The sequence below is a fragment of the Lactuca serriola genome, chromosome 7 (genome assembly GCF_051521515.1).
Source record: "Lactuca serriola cultivar US96UC23 chromosome 7, Lser_US96UC23_V15, whole genome shotgun sequence".
NCBI lineage: Eukaryota > Viridiplantae > Streptophyta > Magnoliopsida > Asterales > Asteraceae > Lactuca > Lactuca serriola.
In genome coordinates, this window is record NC_136414.1 from 24,284,069 (window position 1) to 24,299,108 (window position 15,040).

At 37.1% G+C, this 15,040-nt stretch overlaps 1 protein-coding gene across 1 annotated transcript; it reads right to left on the reverse strand.

Moving 5' to 3' along the window:
* Positions 1–258: 258 nt before the first annotated feature.
* Positions 259–4,906, reverse strand: LOC145061959 (kinesin-like protein KIN-14C). The gene is made up of 17 exons (XM_079009556.1): positions 4,646–4,906; positions 3,902–4,162; positions 3,668–3,812; positions 3,489–3,598; positions 3,279–3,398; positions 2,959–3,162; positions 2,683–2,892; positions 2,539–2,613; positions 2,305–2,451; positions 2,090–2,225; positions 1,827–1,936; positions 1,576–1,737; positions 1,306–1,478; positions 1,150–1,231; positions 962–1,066; positions 773–877; positions 259–679 (listed from the first exon to the last, which is right to left on the reverse strand). Exons 1-17 carry the CDS (start codon positions 4,679–4,681, stop codon positions 503–505), a joined length of 2,358 nt encoding a protein of 785 aa, XP_078865682.1. The 5' UTR covers positions 4,682–4,906; the 3' UTR covers positions 259–502.
* Between the last annotated feature and the right edge of the window lie 10,134 nt (positions 4,907–15,040).

Genomic DNA, 15,040 nt, shown 5'->3' on the forward strand with positions numbered 1-15,040 from the left:
TATCCACATATTGCAAAATGCAAACTCAAGAAAACGTATACAAGTTTAAGAAATCAATCAAAATGGGAATCTATATTATAACCATTTTAGTTTCATGTACAAGATTAATTTTATTAAAATATGACACTTTTTACCATTTTAATACTTGTCTATTTAGATTTTTCTATAGAATTCATTTATTTAATAAATTTTACAATTATCTCTTGGAAAAGAATATGTTAACATTAAAATCAACTTGAAAGAAAATAAGACATCATCTTTATGTATGAAAACACTAAGAAAATGATAAAATAAAAATTACAAATCACCATTCATAACCAATAAGAAAAAACACTACCCGCATCTACATCAGTTACAACAAATATAAATTTCACAAACCAATCACCATACAACTACAACTTAAACTTGTTTGTTAAAACAAATTCCCCACTCTCAACAAAAAACAAATCATATTTAATAGTAGCACAGGTGTCATAGGGCATATGACAACAAAATTACAAATTTACCCACAACTCAAACGCGAATCAATTGGTCGGCTGGTTTGACGACGCGGGATTCCAATCTCACACGAGTTGACTCGTGCAGCAAATTTCAATGCACAGAGTGACTCGTTCACTGACAACGGGTCAGGTGATACATTCACAAACATCAATGTCTTCGAGTCTCCTCCCAAACATGGCTACACAAATTGATTGCATAATAACTTTTTATTAATACAAAAAATTAATTAAATAAAAGAAAATTTGTTAGTATTTTTAAATTTAAAATACACCTGAAGAAGATAAGTGAGCTTGGAGTTCCTATATGGAATATGATCTTCCTTCTTTCCAAGAGCCAAAATAACCTCACTCAATGCAGATAAACTCTTATTGATATGCTGTTACATTTTTAAAACATAAAAATCAAATTAATTAAAAAAAATGACAGTTATAATAATAATAAGATATAAAGTAAAATATACCTTAGTTTCAGTTAATCTATCTCCAGTGGCTCCACTTTTTGAAAGCCGTTCACTCCCGGCTAAATCAATAAGATTTAAAACTCCTTGAACTCTTTGTTCCGTGTGCTATAAAATTTGTGAAAATAATTAAATTAATAAAAAGAAAATGCTTAAATTAGCTTTTCGTATAATTTAATGTAAAAACTTACAGGATTCACACCATCAATATTTAATGTAAAAACAAAATGCGATCTGGATGACTGCTCGTTCATGTCTGTCCTCCCAACAGCCCTGAATTAAGAATAAATAAATTATGTTATATAAAATTTTCTATATATGAAATAAATAAATAAATAAATATATACCTGCTTTGAGAAGCCCTTTTGAGAAGCTTTGAAACCTCATTCTCACTGGTGACATCAACAACTGTAAGCCCTTTTGTCCTCCCTCCAACCACTTCTACACTTGAAGAATCTCCGGTGTTTGATTTTAACAACAAATCACGAATTGTTTCATTGTAGATTTCCAACATTGATGCCTAAACATATATATATATTTTTTTTTCAAATGGGTAAATGCCACGTCATCATAATACTAATAAAAACTTTAATTGATATTGATATTTGATATATAACCTGCATTTTGAATTCCCAACCCTGAGCAGCAAGTGTCTGACTTGTTTCAAAGATCTGTTTTAAGGAACGTGGAATAAGACCTTTACTTTCTTTTGGAATTTCGGGCCCCATCATTGTATATGTTTTCCCTGACCCTGTTTGCCCATATGCAAAAATACACACCTGTCCAACATTTTTTTTTTCAAAAAAAATCAATATTTATCCAATTTCATTTGATACTTTACTAATAACAAATTTTTAAGTAAAGTAACCTTGTATCCATCCAAAGCACTTTGGACAAGCTGTGATATTTCCATAAAAACATCTTCTTGAGATGCATTCTGTTTAAACACTTTGTCAAATGTGAAAGGAGTTATTTGTCCTGGAATTAATAAAGATTTCATCAGTTTTCATGCCAATATCACAAAAACAATTTAAACTTCACATGTGTTGTTGATATTCAATTTCCCAATTAAAAAAAAAAAAAAAAAAATTAGTTGTGGATTTGTTGAAAAGGTAAATTCATATAAGTTACCATTCTGAACTATTTCAATGCCTCGTTCAGCTAATTCAACTGAAGTTGGATAACAGACAGTGGCATCAGCTCCAGGGGCATCATCAGAAAGCATAGGCCTCACTCTACAAAAAACTCTTATGTTCCCTTTTAGCTCCTGCAATTATTATTATATAAACATTAAATCAAAATAAAATTTGAGTTTTGTATCTGAACATAATTAAAAAAAAGGATACCAAGATAGTATTGTGAAGCTTCTTCCTCAATCTCTCCCCTTCATTAAGTTGACCTTCCTTTTCCCTCAATTGATCTTCTAATTTAGAAATCATTTCTTTTTGTCCCTCGTATTCTGTTCTTATCTCTGAAGAAGTTAAATCCGCCATCTAATTGGGAAAATAGTAATTATTAAAAAAAAAAATTCAACATTAAACATAAAGTGAATAAAAAAGATCAAGAAACAAGTTGTGTACCTTTAGTTTTTGATTTGCAGCTGCTAATTGATGTTCAAGGATAGATATTTGCTTGCTTTGATCAGAACATGTCTCCTATAAAAGAAAAGAGAATATGTTAACATCTTGACACCTTTAACGGGTTGGTGAAAAGACAAAACTAACCTCCAAAGCAGTTGATTTCAAGCTCAAATTATGGACCTCTGCAGCAGTTCGCCCTGTATTATCTTTATATCGAAGAATTTCAGATTTTAAATCTTGTATTTCTGATAGTTGACTTTCACGATCTTCCCTTAGCTTCTGTAATTCACTTCTAAGTACCTTAACCTCATTTGTAGCATCTTCCTTTTGTTTGACTGCATTATCTAGTGAATCCTGTAATAACACAGGGTCAAAATGGGAACAATTGGGAAAAAGATTGAGGTGAAATAAAAAGCTTACTTTGGCGGATGTGAACTCTTTCTGCAACAAGCTATAATGTCCCCTTAAAGTGCTGTGGTTTTCCAAGATTGCTGCTTTTTCTTTTTCCACTTGTTTGTTTGCATCAGTGGCTGTTTTAAGTTCGTTTTGAAGTTTGCTATTGTATTGTTGCAAACTTGTGTTGTATTCTTGCAACCTTTTATACATATCTTCTTGTTGTTTTACCTGAAAACCGATTATGGGAAAAGGTGATTAACTTAACAGGTTATCTGTAATCAAAACTTAAAACCACATATTGTAGTTTTACTTTTATGGTTGTAGATTCTTTTGTTTATAATCACCTTGTCATTAGCAGTTGACGAATTCTGCTCAGAAACAAAAAGCTTTTCCTTTAAAGAATCTCGATCCTTTGTTAAAGCCATTGAGACTTCTTTTTCTGTATTGTGTCCATCAATGGCAGCCTAGTAATTATAAAAGAGAATTGAGATAAGAAACAAAAAGGGAAGGTGATAAGATAAGATAACACAGGGTTGTTAAAAAAAAATGCTTACTTGCTTTTGTGACTGTTCGTTCGCAAGACTTTCTTTCAAAGAGAGAATATTGTTTTCCAATTTGGAAATTGTTGAATTCAACTCTTCTTCCTTGATTTTCATTGCAGCCTCTGTAAAAGGATAAAAAAGAAAGTCAATATGAAATTGTTTTCTATATAATGAAGTGAGTTTATTTTTACCTGCTTCCAAATATTTTGTTTCAGAAGAATTCAGCATTGTACGCATGTTATCCTTTTCCTCTAGAAGGTCGTCAAGACTCTTTTGGAACCATTTTATGCAATCATGGAGCTTTTTAATGTGTTTGGTCATCCACTCTTGTTTTAACTGTAAATACAAAAGATGTCAACCACATAGTTCAGACAAATGATGAATATATGATACTACAAGCATAAGATAACATAACAAAATCAGACCTTTGTATCAAACTTTTTCCCTTTGAACTTGTCATTTAATAGCTCAATGACCTCCTCCTTTGTAAATGTGATATCTTCACACTCAGAAACCTCAGTTTCAGAGGGTGCTACAGGAGCAGGAATAGAAGCATCCTTCTGATTGCTCATTGGGGCAAGTGCTTGCCTGCCTCGACTTGCAGTTGTGGAGGCCATCATCCTACCAGTACCAATTTTTCTTCGCTTATCTAAAGGAGCATCATCAACTGCTCGAGTTTTCTGTACCTATATCACCAACACAAGTCAATAACTGAAAACCAAAACCCCTAAAACGAATCTATGAAACAAAAACATGATTAATTCACAAACGGTGTTCAAATGTAAACAGACGATTTCTATAAAAGTATAAAACATTCAGCTCCAGGTAATACAAATCAACTTATTAAGCCAGTTTCATTTCCCTTAATTGTTGCAGTAGGATCTCCATAATGTAACAAAATGTGGTGGAGAGATGAAATGAAATCTGCAGGTATGAATGGACTTGTATATATAATCTAACTATACATATATTCAGAACCCCATTTGTAATTATATAACCACTATAGGTAGACATGAAATGACGGCCAAAATGAGAAAATAGCAAGCACACGAGGTCGACAAATGTAACTATCAAAGAATATAAAAGCATAGAAAGCAAATCTAACAACATATACGCAAATTTCACAAATTCCAGTACATGGTTTCAAATTTGGATTATTCAAAACTTACATTTACAGGCGGCTTGTTTTGGTTCCGAGAACTCATTGGATTTATGTCTCTCTCCGATACCAGTTGAATACGGAGAGCTTTGTGTTGTAGCCTTGAACTTGCACCAAATTTCAAGCGAATCAAACGGAAACTATGTTTGGAAGACGATAATTGATTGAAACTTCAAGTTTTAGGTGTTCGATTTTGGGGGAATGGAACGTTAAGTTGTCGTTAGGGTTAGAGAGAGAGAGAGAGAGAGAGAGAGTGGAGAGGCTCCTCAAAATTTTGAAATTTTGAATTCAGATCTAAGCGCTCTTCACCAGCATAATAGAATGTTTTCAGATGGGCCGGGTCACGGGCCGGGTTTAAGTTTAAGCCACATAGCTAGTTATCAAGTAAGATTATTGATTATATGTAAATTTGCATCTATTCAAAATTATCTAACTTTTGTGATATCAAATTATCAATAATCAAGTTACAATAGAAAACGACTTTTTGGTCAAGGTTTTTTTAAATCAGAAAAATCATACTTATAGGAAAAAAAGGTTACAACAAAAATGGGTGTAAATATTATCAAAGTTTATTCTACCGGGTAATTATATAATTATTATCCTAATATAGGATTTTCAATAAGCTAAGATGAGCTTGAGCTTAATCTCATTTTCCCATGCATTAGGGAAAGCTTGAACTCGATTTATAGTTCGATGATCGTTATAAACAATACTAAGTTAAGTAGTTATTTTAGAACGGCGATAATTTTATTAAAAAAACTATCAAAGGGCTAAAAATTACATAGATGAAATAGATATACTAGGATTGTGTAACCATCATACCCAATTAATACAACATTTTGCCCTCCTAGCCGTAATCCAAAAAAAAAATGAGAAACAACAAAATCGCACAAAGCCATTTTCAAAGGCTTTTTATGATCAAACAAAAGTTTATTCCGAAAATCCAAATGGCCCACACTAAAGTCGTACCAACCATATCGGGGTGTGCAAAACTAAATCTATCCAATTTGAAACAATCGACTGCATTGGATATACAATTATAATTGGATTGGAACTGTTTTAGATTTCAAAATCCACTTTGATTAGATTGATTATTAGATCACCTTGAAAATCAAATGGATATCTGAATAGAACCAATCCAATCATGCAATTGGATTTTCAATATTGATCATTTCATTACCAACCAGTTAATATTATAAAAATTACAAAGAGAGCCATTTCTCTTAATGATTTTGCATGTTTGAACCAGTGAAGTTGAAGATTTGAAGTGTTGTTTGTTCGTCTTATTTATTGTAATTGTGTACGATTTTAATTTTGATTATTATAATTATATTTGGTTGTTATTTGATAGAAATAGATTATAATTTGTTGGATAACCGATAACTAATCAAATATATCCAATGTATAAAATCGATCCAATCCAATATGTAAATTGGATTGCTTCGATTCGGTTGCATATAACAAACTGGATTGGATTAGTTTACAAAATCCAACATCCGGTAGACAATCGTATTACATCGGCTCCATCAAAATCTATTGTCTTTAAACTGATGAGCACCCCTACAGACAAATACAACCAACTTACGTCATCCTTTGATAAGAGAACCAAGTTGTCCAATCCATTAAAAAAAGACTAACGTATCCACGTTCCATCATCTAGCACAAAGACTTTAAAGATCATAAGCCATCTCACAATTAGAAAAGGATGATTGACCGTCTCCACATAATTATCACAAGTCGGACATAAATCTAAACCAATGCCAATTCCATTATGATCCAAATTGACTTGCGTAGGAATCTTGTTTTATGCAAGATGCCACTAAAAGATATTGACTTTCATAGGGATTAACTTAATCCACTTACATGCCTCATAGAAGTATTAACATCAATGAAAATCCTAGCATATGCAATCGTATATATAGAATAAGCATATAAAAGCCACACCTATATGTGTAACATCCCAGAAATACGGTCAAAAAAAATCGTTTTTAAATCATTATTAAAACCATAAATATCATCACCATAATATAAAATCATAAACCATATATCTCAAAATATCATAATATATGTCAATATATCAAAATCTCATATCAAATATTAGAGTAAATCTCCCAGGCTAAAAAAAACTATGATGTGTGTCACGCGATCATCTCGAGCCCTTCCCTTTGCTAGCTGAAGTACCTGAAACCAAACTGAAAATTGTAAGCACGAAGCTTAGTGAGCTCCCCCAAACTACCACATACCGTACACATATATCATATAACAGATAACACAACTATGGGACACCGCCCAGCTGCATCGGGACGAACCCAGCATCGGCTTACCCGGCATCGAACTCCTGCCCGACATCGAGCTCACCCCGACATCAGACCAAGTCTGGCATCGGGCTCACCCCGACATCGGGCTTACCCCGGCACATACACAACATATCATATATGATAAACACATAACATAAGCATATAACATGTAACATAACTTTGAGACACCGCCCTGCTGCATCGGGGCGAACCCGACATCGGCTTACCCAGCATCGGACTCCTGCCCGACATCGGGCTTGCCCCGGCATCAGGCTTACCCCGACATACACACAACATATCATATCTCATAAACACATAACATAAGCATATAACATACATCAGGCTTACCCCCGGCATCGGACCGAAGCCTAGAGCACATAATAACTAACATATAAGTTAACATGCACGGGCTTGTCCTAGCATTGGGCCTATGCCTGGAACACATAACACATAACATGCATGAATCACAAAAGACATCAAGCATACATATACACTTCTCAGGACCGCCTAGGCATCAAAACGAAGTCCGGAATACATAATATGCACCGGGCTACCCCCGGCATCGGACCGAAGTCCGGCATATGCTAACATACATAAACAAGCCGAAATTGGTGCCTTCGACCCGTTCCTATTGAAGGAAGACTCACCTCACACTGCTGAAGTCCCGCTGACAAAACCCTAGCTGCTGGATGACAGAATCCTGAATCTTTCAACATCAAAATAACACCCAATTAATAATTGGGTCCCCAACACATATCCATAAGTCCATGCTTGGGGTAAAAGACTACTTTACCCCTAACTTAGCTTGACTCAAGCCCAAGGCCCAAAAGTCTAATAATGAACCAAGGCCCAACTATGGTCCAATTTTCCAAATTGGGCCCAAACCTTTACATGGTCTTATTATAAGGCCCAACCATTTAGTCCAGTCCAAAACATTTGGCATTTCTAATGGCCCAATATTTCATAATCATAAAGGCCCAATTATGGCCCATCTATGGCCCAATTTTCCAAATTTTGGCTCAAACCTCTTACATGGGCCTTACCCTAAAGTCCATTAAATTATTCTAGTCCATATGCTTGCTTTTTGGATGGCCCATTAATAGCCCAATACCAAAGCCCAATAGAAAGGCCCAACATAAAGCCCAAGTGAAATTAGGGTTTTCACATAAAATGACGATTAGGGTTAAGTGTTTCTCACTTAACCCATTAAGGACTTAATCCATTAAGTCCATCAATCTATTGGGTCGATCATGTAGTGTGGTCGGGCTTAATACATAATCTCAATCCGGTCATCCAAAAATGCGGGTCCTGACAACCCATAATCCATACTACCTCCGTCCCAAATTGATAGTCCACTTTTAACTTTGGAAGTCTTTTTTCTTCAATTTTGACCTTAAATATTTTTGATTTTGATAGATAATAGTTGATGCAAAATATATGAATGGATTGTATTTTAATTGTTTTTTCATTGTTATAAGTTTTATTAAGTAATATATAACACAAATAAAAATATTTAAGGTCAAAGTTAAAGAAAAAAGACTTCAAAAATCAAAAGTGGACTATTAATTTTGGACGGAGGGAGTATATCCAAAATTAAGATTTTCTAAACCCTAATTAGGGTTTCTAACCCAATACTAGCCCATTATGCCCAAAACTAAGCCTTTAGATCCATTAGGGTTTCATTAGGCCAATTAGGGTTTCATAAGTCAAGCACCACCCACTACCACCTCGGGTAGTGGTGGTCAATGGCGGCTCACGGCGGCGGCTACCACCTTACAGTGATGGTTATGGTTATAGTTAAATCATGTCCAAGAACTCCAAAAGCAATCCAAACACAAACTAAGCACACCGCCACCCAACACGGTGGTTGGTGGTGGCAGGAGGCGGAAGCCACCACCCTACGGTGGTGGTTGTAACATCCAGGATTTGCAAGTATTAATATTATTTGTTTTTATTGAATAATGGGTTGTTTTTGGTTTGGGTCTGGATAGTTAGGCTTTAAGATTTGGGCTGAGAAAGGCATTACACGAGGCGTACCACGCCAGGTGCACGCAGCGTACTCAAGAGGTTGGGGCAGGGAGGCCATGAACGTATGCCCAACGTACCAAAGGGTACGCGCAGCCTACGTGTGCAAGCTCTAAAACCCTAACTTTTAGGGTTTGATCCCTATATAAAGGATCTTATGCCTTTTGTCCAGCATCCCTCTCACCTCTATGCAGCCACCACGAAAACCCTAACCCATATTTGTGTGTCCTTGTGATTTGGAAGCCATTTGAGAGTATTTTGGTGTAGTTTTGGTGCTTTGGAAGAGAAAGAAGCTTGAAGAAGGAGCAAGGATTCACAAATAACTTGTAGATCCAGAAGATTGGCATCATTTCTCACTTTTTTCTGGTATCATGTTCCAAACTTGACCATTGTATGCTTAGATTTATTTATAGGAGTGTTTAAGGTCACTTTTGGACTCCATTGTTGAGGGTTCTTGCATCTTAATGATTTCAGACCATAAAAGTTGTCCTTTTGGGTTCTTAGAGGCACTGAGAGTCATAAAAATCGAACCTTGATGGTTAAGCCATAACCATGCAAGTGTTTGATGGTCATAAAGCTTGTTAAAAAGGACCAAAATCATGTTTTGACCCCAACCATACATGTAAGTGAATAAAGTTTGTGACTTTATGGATTGGGTGGTCTTAAAGGACCTGGATCTACATTTTGGACGTAAAGACTTAATGGACTAAGTCACAAATGAAGTCACAAGGAAGCTGGCCAGTACGCTAAATGTACACCCTGGTACGCTGCGCGTACTGGGTCAACTCCCCGTTTTGGTCAAGGTCAGTGTACGTTGGGCGTACATGCCAGGTACGTTGCGTGTATGCATTCAGAGTGGCTATATTGGGCTTTTTGGGCCTTAGGGAACTGGGCCTAGACTATTGGGTCTCGTGGCCCACTGTGGAGTATAGTTTTGGGCCTGGGAATTTGAAATTAGAAGTATTGGGCCTTTTGGGCCACATTAAGCCACTCGAGACTATTTCATTTTGGGCTAAGGACTTATTAGTATTGTGAAAAGGCCCATTTGAAGGGTTGGGCCCAATTTAGAAAATTGGGCCATTAGTGGGCCCTTAAGGAGCCTTTGATGGGTCATGGGTGCATTGGATTTAATAAGTTAGAATTGGGCCTTAGGAATGGTTTAAGTTATGCTAAAGGGGGTAAAATGGTCATTTTACCCTAAGTAGTGTTATAGATTATGATTGGGTGTTATTATGATTATGGTAGCCGGGAGTCATCAGATCAGCTATTAGAGATTACTTTCCGTGAGATTTGACACTCAGCTTTACGAGGTGAGTTACCTTCCAGTAGAAGTGGTTCTAAGGCCACAATGTCGGCGCACTAGTAGATGCTTGTAGTTAGATGATTGCCTGTGTGATAAGTGTTTGGTATGCCATTATTTGTTATGTTCTATGTGCCAATATGTTATGATTCTATGTGGTAGTGGTAGGGGTGAAATAGTTCATGATATCCAGTTGAAATAGACCGAAGGGGTGGCCAACACCCATATATGCTAGGTAGTTATCCGGTTGAAATAGACCGAATGGGAGGCCAGCACCCAGATATGCTAGGCAGTTATTTGGTTGAAATAGACTGTAAGGGAGGCCAACAACCAGATATGCTAGGCAGTTATTCGATTGAAATAGACCGAAGGGGGGGGGGGGGGTTGGCACCCAGATATGCCTGGCTAGATATGTTATTGTATGGTATGTGGTATGATGGGGGGGACTCACTAAACTTTGTGCTTACGGTTTTCAGTTTTGGTTTCAGGTACCTCTTCGTTGAAGGGGAAGGAGCTGGCATGGTAGCAGCGCATCACACACACATATGATTTCCGCATTTTGAGATCCATGGGATCGTACTCTGATATTATTATTATTCCACAACATGTTTTATGATATTTGACTTATGAGATTATGGGTTGATATGATATTGATGACGTTTTTAGTAAACAATTTTATAAGTTAATTAAAAATGAAATTTTTGGTCGTGATTTTTGGGGTGTTATAATGGTTTTGAGTTTTATTTTCATTATTTCGACACTATTACAGTTAACAATACAAATCCCAATACACACACACTCACTAACATAAACACACACACACACACAGCCACCCTTCACGGTGGTTGGTGGTGGCAGTAAGGTAATGGCCACCATGGTTGGTTGCCATGGTGGTTCCCATGTCTTCCAGCCAATATAGAGCATACAAATAGCTTCAAAATACAACAGCAACGCACACACCTGCACAAAATTCGCTGAAACACGCCCCAACACAACCACCATTATGGTGGCAGACGGCGGTCGGAGTTCGCTAGTATATTCCGAACAGCTGCATGGCGGCGTGACAGAAGGTGAGACAGAATAAGAAGAAGGAGTGGTGGCAACGGAGGAAAACGAGATTGCGACCTCGCCGATCTTCACAGCCACCAGCGGTGGCAGTTGAGGTAGCTTGGCAGGTGATTCGCGAATCCGACCATGTCTAGGAGGCAATTGATCGGTCTTCATCATGCCTTGGGTTCGTCGGCACTCGTCGGGGGGGGGGGATCTTTGGTGGCTCACGTCTTCGACAACGGAAGGTGTGGCGACGCCGGCTAAAGGGGTCATAAGGGTGGCGGCTGGTGAAGAGCTAGGTTCAGGGTTTGGGAGTAACGTCCTTAAGACGTGAAGAATAGGTCACCGGGTTCAAATCTCGTGTTCATGCAACTTTCACTCATTTATTCATTATTAGTCCCTCCCTACAATATCTTCTCTAACTTAAAACCAAAATTTACCTTTTAGCCCCTAATTCCATAAATTCCTTTCATTTTAGGTCCAAAACTTACCAAATAGCCCCTACCTTCATAAATCTTTACAAATTGAATTCGGAATTTACACTTTTAACCCCCAACTTCTATGATTGTAATAATTAACTCCTCGAGACCAACACCTTTCTATATTATTATTATCGATTTTTAGGGCTACTATTCATTCATTAATTTGTCTATTTATTTATTTAATAAACGTGGTGTTACAACTCTCCCCCACTTAAATTAGATTTCGTCCTCGAAATCATTCCTTACCATCCCTTACACGCCCAAAAACTTGAATAACATGGGCACAAACCCGAGCATAACCTAGCTTTTCCAAGGCAACCAAAACCATCCCTCGCAGGGTTCTTAGAACCTGAAGATGCATATTTCCTGAAATTATGATCACATTACTCAATCTAAAATCCAAAGTCTCGATATGGTCTGACTTCCTGACAGACCGCCCATATAGAATCATCATAGTTGGATCCTGTTGTGGGTGACTTAGCATCAAGGTTGTAGAGCTCACTACTCGGTACCTGCTCAGCCGACTGGGGAGTAGCGAGTACTCGAGAGTACTCGGGGAGTACTCGGATTCAGGAATTCATGTAGAAATATTTTTAGGAAAATTATATGTATCAAAATCATAAGTTAAAATCATAATTTGATTGAAATAAATAACAAAATTAGATACATGTGAATACATAAAAACTGAAATACATACAATTGTCTCACTTTGTGAATAATTACTAAAAATTTAAGATATATATGTAGTAATAATCACATGTGTGTGTTAAATAATAAATCATTAAGTTTATTATACATATTAATATTAAAATTCTTGATTTTTTTCTCTTTTTATGATAATTTTGACCCTTTGACCGAGTAGGCCCGAGTAATATCGAGTAGGCCCGAGTTAGAGTGATTTTGACCGATTTTTGACCAAGTTTGACCAGTTTTTCACCGAGTTTTACTTAATCCGAGTTTTTTGTCCGAGTTCACATTACTCGCCTTGGTGGAGGGCCGATTCCGAGTACTCGGCCAAGTAGGCCGATTTTTGCAACACCGCTTTGCATTACTCACCAATGCTTTATTCTAACCATACATGAAATCCTAAAATATTGTTACTGCTTTAGACCTGAAACTGTCTGAATAACTGATCTGCCTGAAACAGTATGCAGCCACATGGTTGCTTCCTAAAATCCACCGGAACCAGAACCAGAACCTGAACCACCTCCATGAGTGCTCAATTCCAAACTGAAATATAACATCACAATGATCAAAACATGCCAAAGAATCCTCCTCCCATAAGCTTCTTAGATTCTCCAAGACTCTCACCGATTCGAGTATAAATCTTGTGCTTTCAGTAGTACGATCCCGATACTACCTTCCACACCTATCCATACTTTCCTCAGTAATCCTCCCGAATCCTCTAAGTCACTTCCTCAAACCAGTGCACCAAAACTCACTAAACCGCACTACAAACCCACTGAAACATATCTTAGGCTCTCCTAGGTTCCCAAACTCACTCAATCCTCAACTCTTGAAGGACTCCCACCTAGCTTCTTCATGAATATAGTCACATGAAACAGATATCAGATAATCCTTCGAGTAAGAGACTCAACCCTAAAACGACTGGACTCAAACAACAGCTGCGCAATAGGGTCAAATCCATCACTCTAAGATTATTTAACTGGTGCCACAAGTGACTTAGCATATTCACCTAACAATCAATTAACATCACTAAGAATTCCACAAAGCATTAAGCAAACAACATTCAGACAACGAAAAAAAATATAACCAACACACACTAATCAAGTCATTTTATCCACTTATCAGAAGTTCATACTAGCATGCGATTCTAAAGCTCATATAATCATGCATATAAAGGCATATCTCCTATCATAAAATACTGAACAGATCCTTATCCCTAATCTAGCATGCAATTCTCATAATCATATCACATATCATAATAAACATGTATTGGTATTATGAGAACCACTTACTTGAGCTCGGCCGATTGCACGCATCTCACCCCTTTATTTGATTAGAAATTCCTCTTTTTTGTTTTTTAAATGTTTACTTTGTAAAAATCTTCACCAAATCCTCAGTTTGAGTTTAGGCACACCCGAAAGTATGCCCGAATCCCTCAAACCAAGGCTCTGATACCAACTTGTAACATCCCAAAAATCGAGGGAAAAAATTTTCATTTTTAAATATATATTTAGATTTAACATCCATTTACATTTATCCAATATTAAGGTATTCCAAATTAAAATAATTATCAGAGTAATTCCTAAAATCATAAGTTGCGGAAAAACATAGGTGTGCGCGCTGTGATCACGTCGACCTTCCCTTTCGAACCGGAAGCACCTGAAACCATAAACCACAAACTGTAAGCACAAAGCTTAGTGAGTTCCCCAAAATACCCCATACCATATATAAACATGAGTCAAACATATCAGACATATTCAATCAAACAATAAAAGTGCTATGTGTCAAACATAATCTTACCATTACGCCACGAGTCGCCGTGTGGTCTTCCTTTCCAGGCTGGGGGCCACAACCTTGGGTCTTACAGACAAGTACCAAGAGCCACCTCTGGGTCTTCCATGCAAGCATCACAAAGACAACTAACATATAATATATATTACTTAACTAATTAACTGCCAGAGTTCAGACTCTGGTCTTGCATACACTTTGCCAGGAGCTGCCTCCTGGTCTTTCATACAAACTGCCAAGCGTTACCCCAAGGTCTTACTACAATACATAAACCAAATGGGTCGACATTGGTGCCTTCGAACCATAGAACAGTAAGGAGAATCACCTCGAATGCAAAAGTTCACTGAAAGAAATCCCTAACTGCCGCCCTGACGATTCCTCCGGGCTATCAATTCCAAGATAACACCCAATTAGCAATTGGGTTCCAAACTATGATCCATAAACCATACTTGTGGTAAATGACTATTTTACCCCTAACCTAACTTGAACAAAAAATGAGGACCAAGTCTAAAAACCATAAAGGCCCAAAAGCAAAAGTTCCACAAAGGCCCACTAATGGCCCATTTTTCCAAATTGAGCCCAACCCATATGGGCCTTATCCTAAAGCCCAAAAATTCCCTTAGTCCAACAATTGATCTAATATGTCCCAAAAGGCCTGAAGCATCAAAGCCCAAATAGGTAGCCCAAAACCGAAATGACACCACAAGGCCCAATAAGGCCCAAATCAGCAAGACCCACATCCAAAGGTAAGTCCAAGCCCAATAACCAAAAACTCC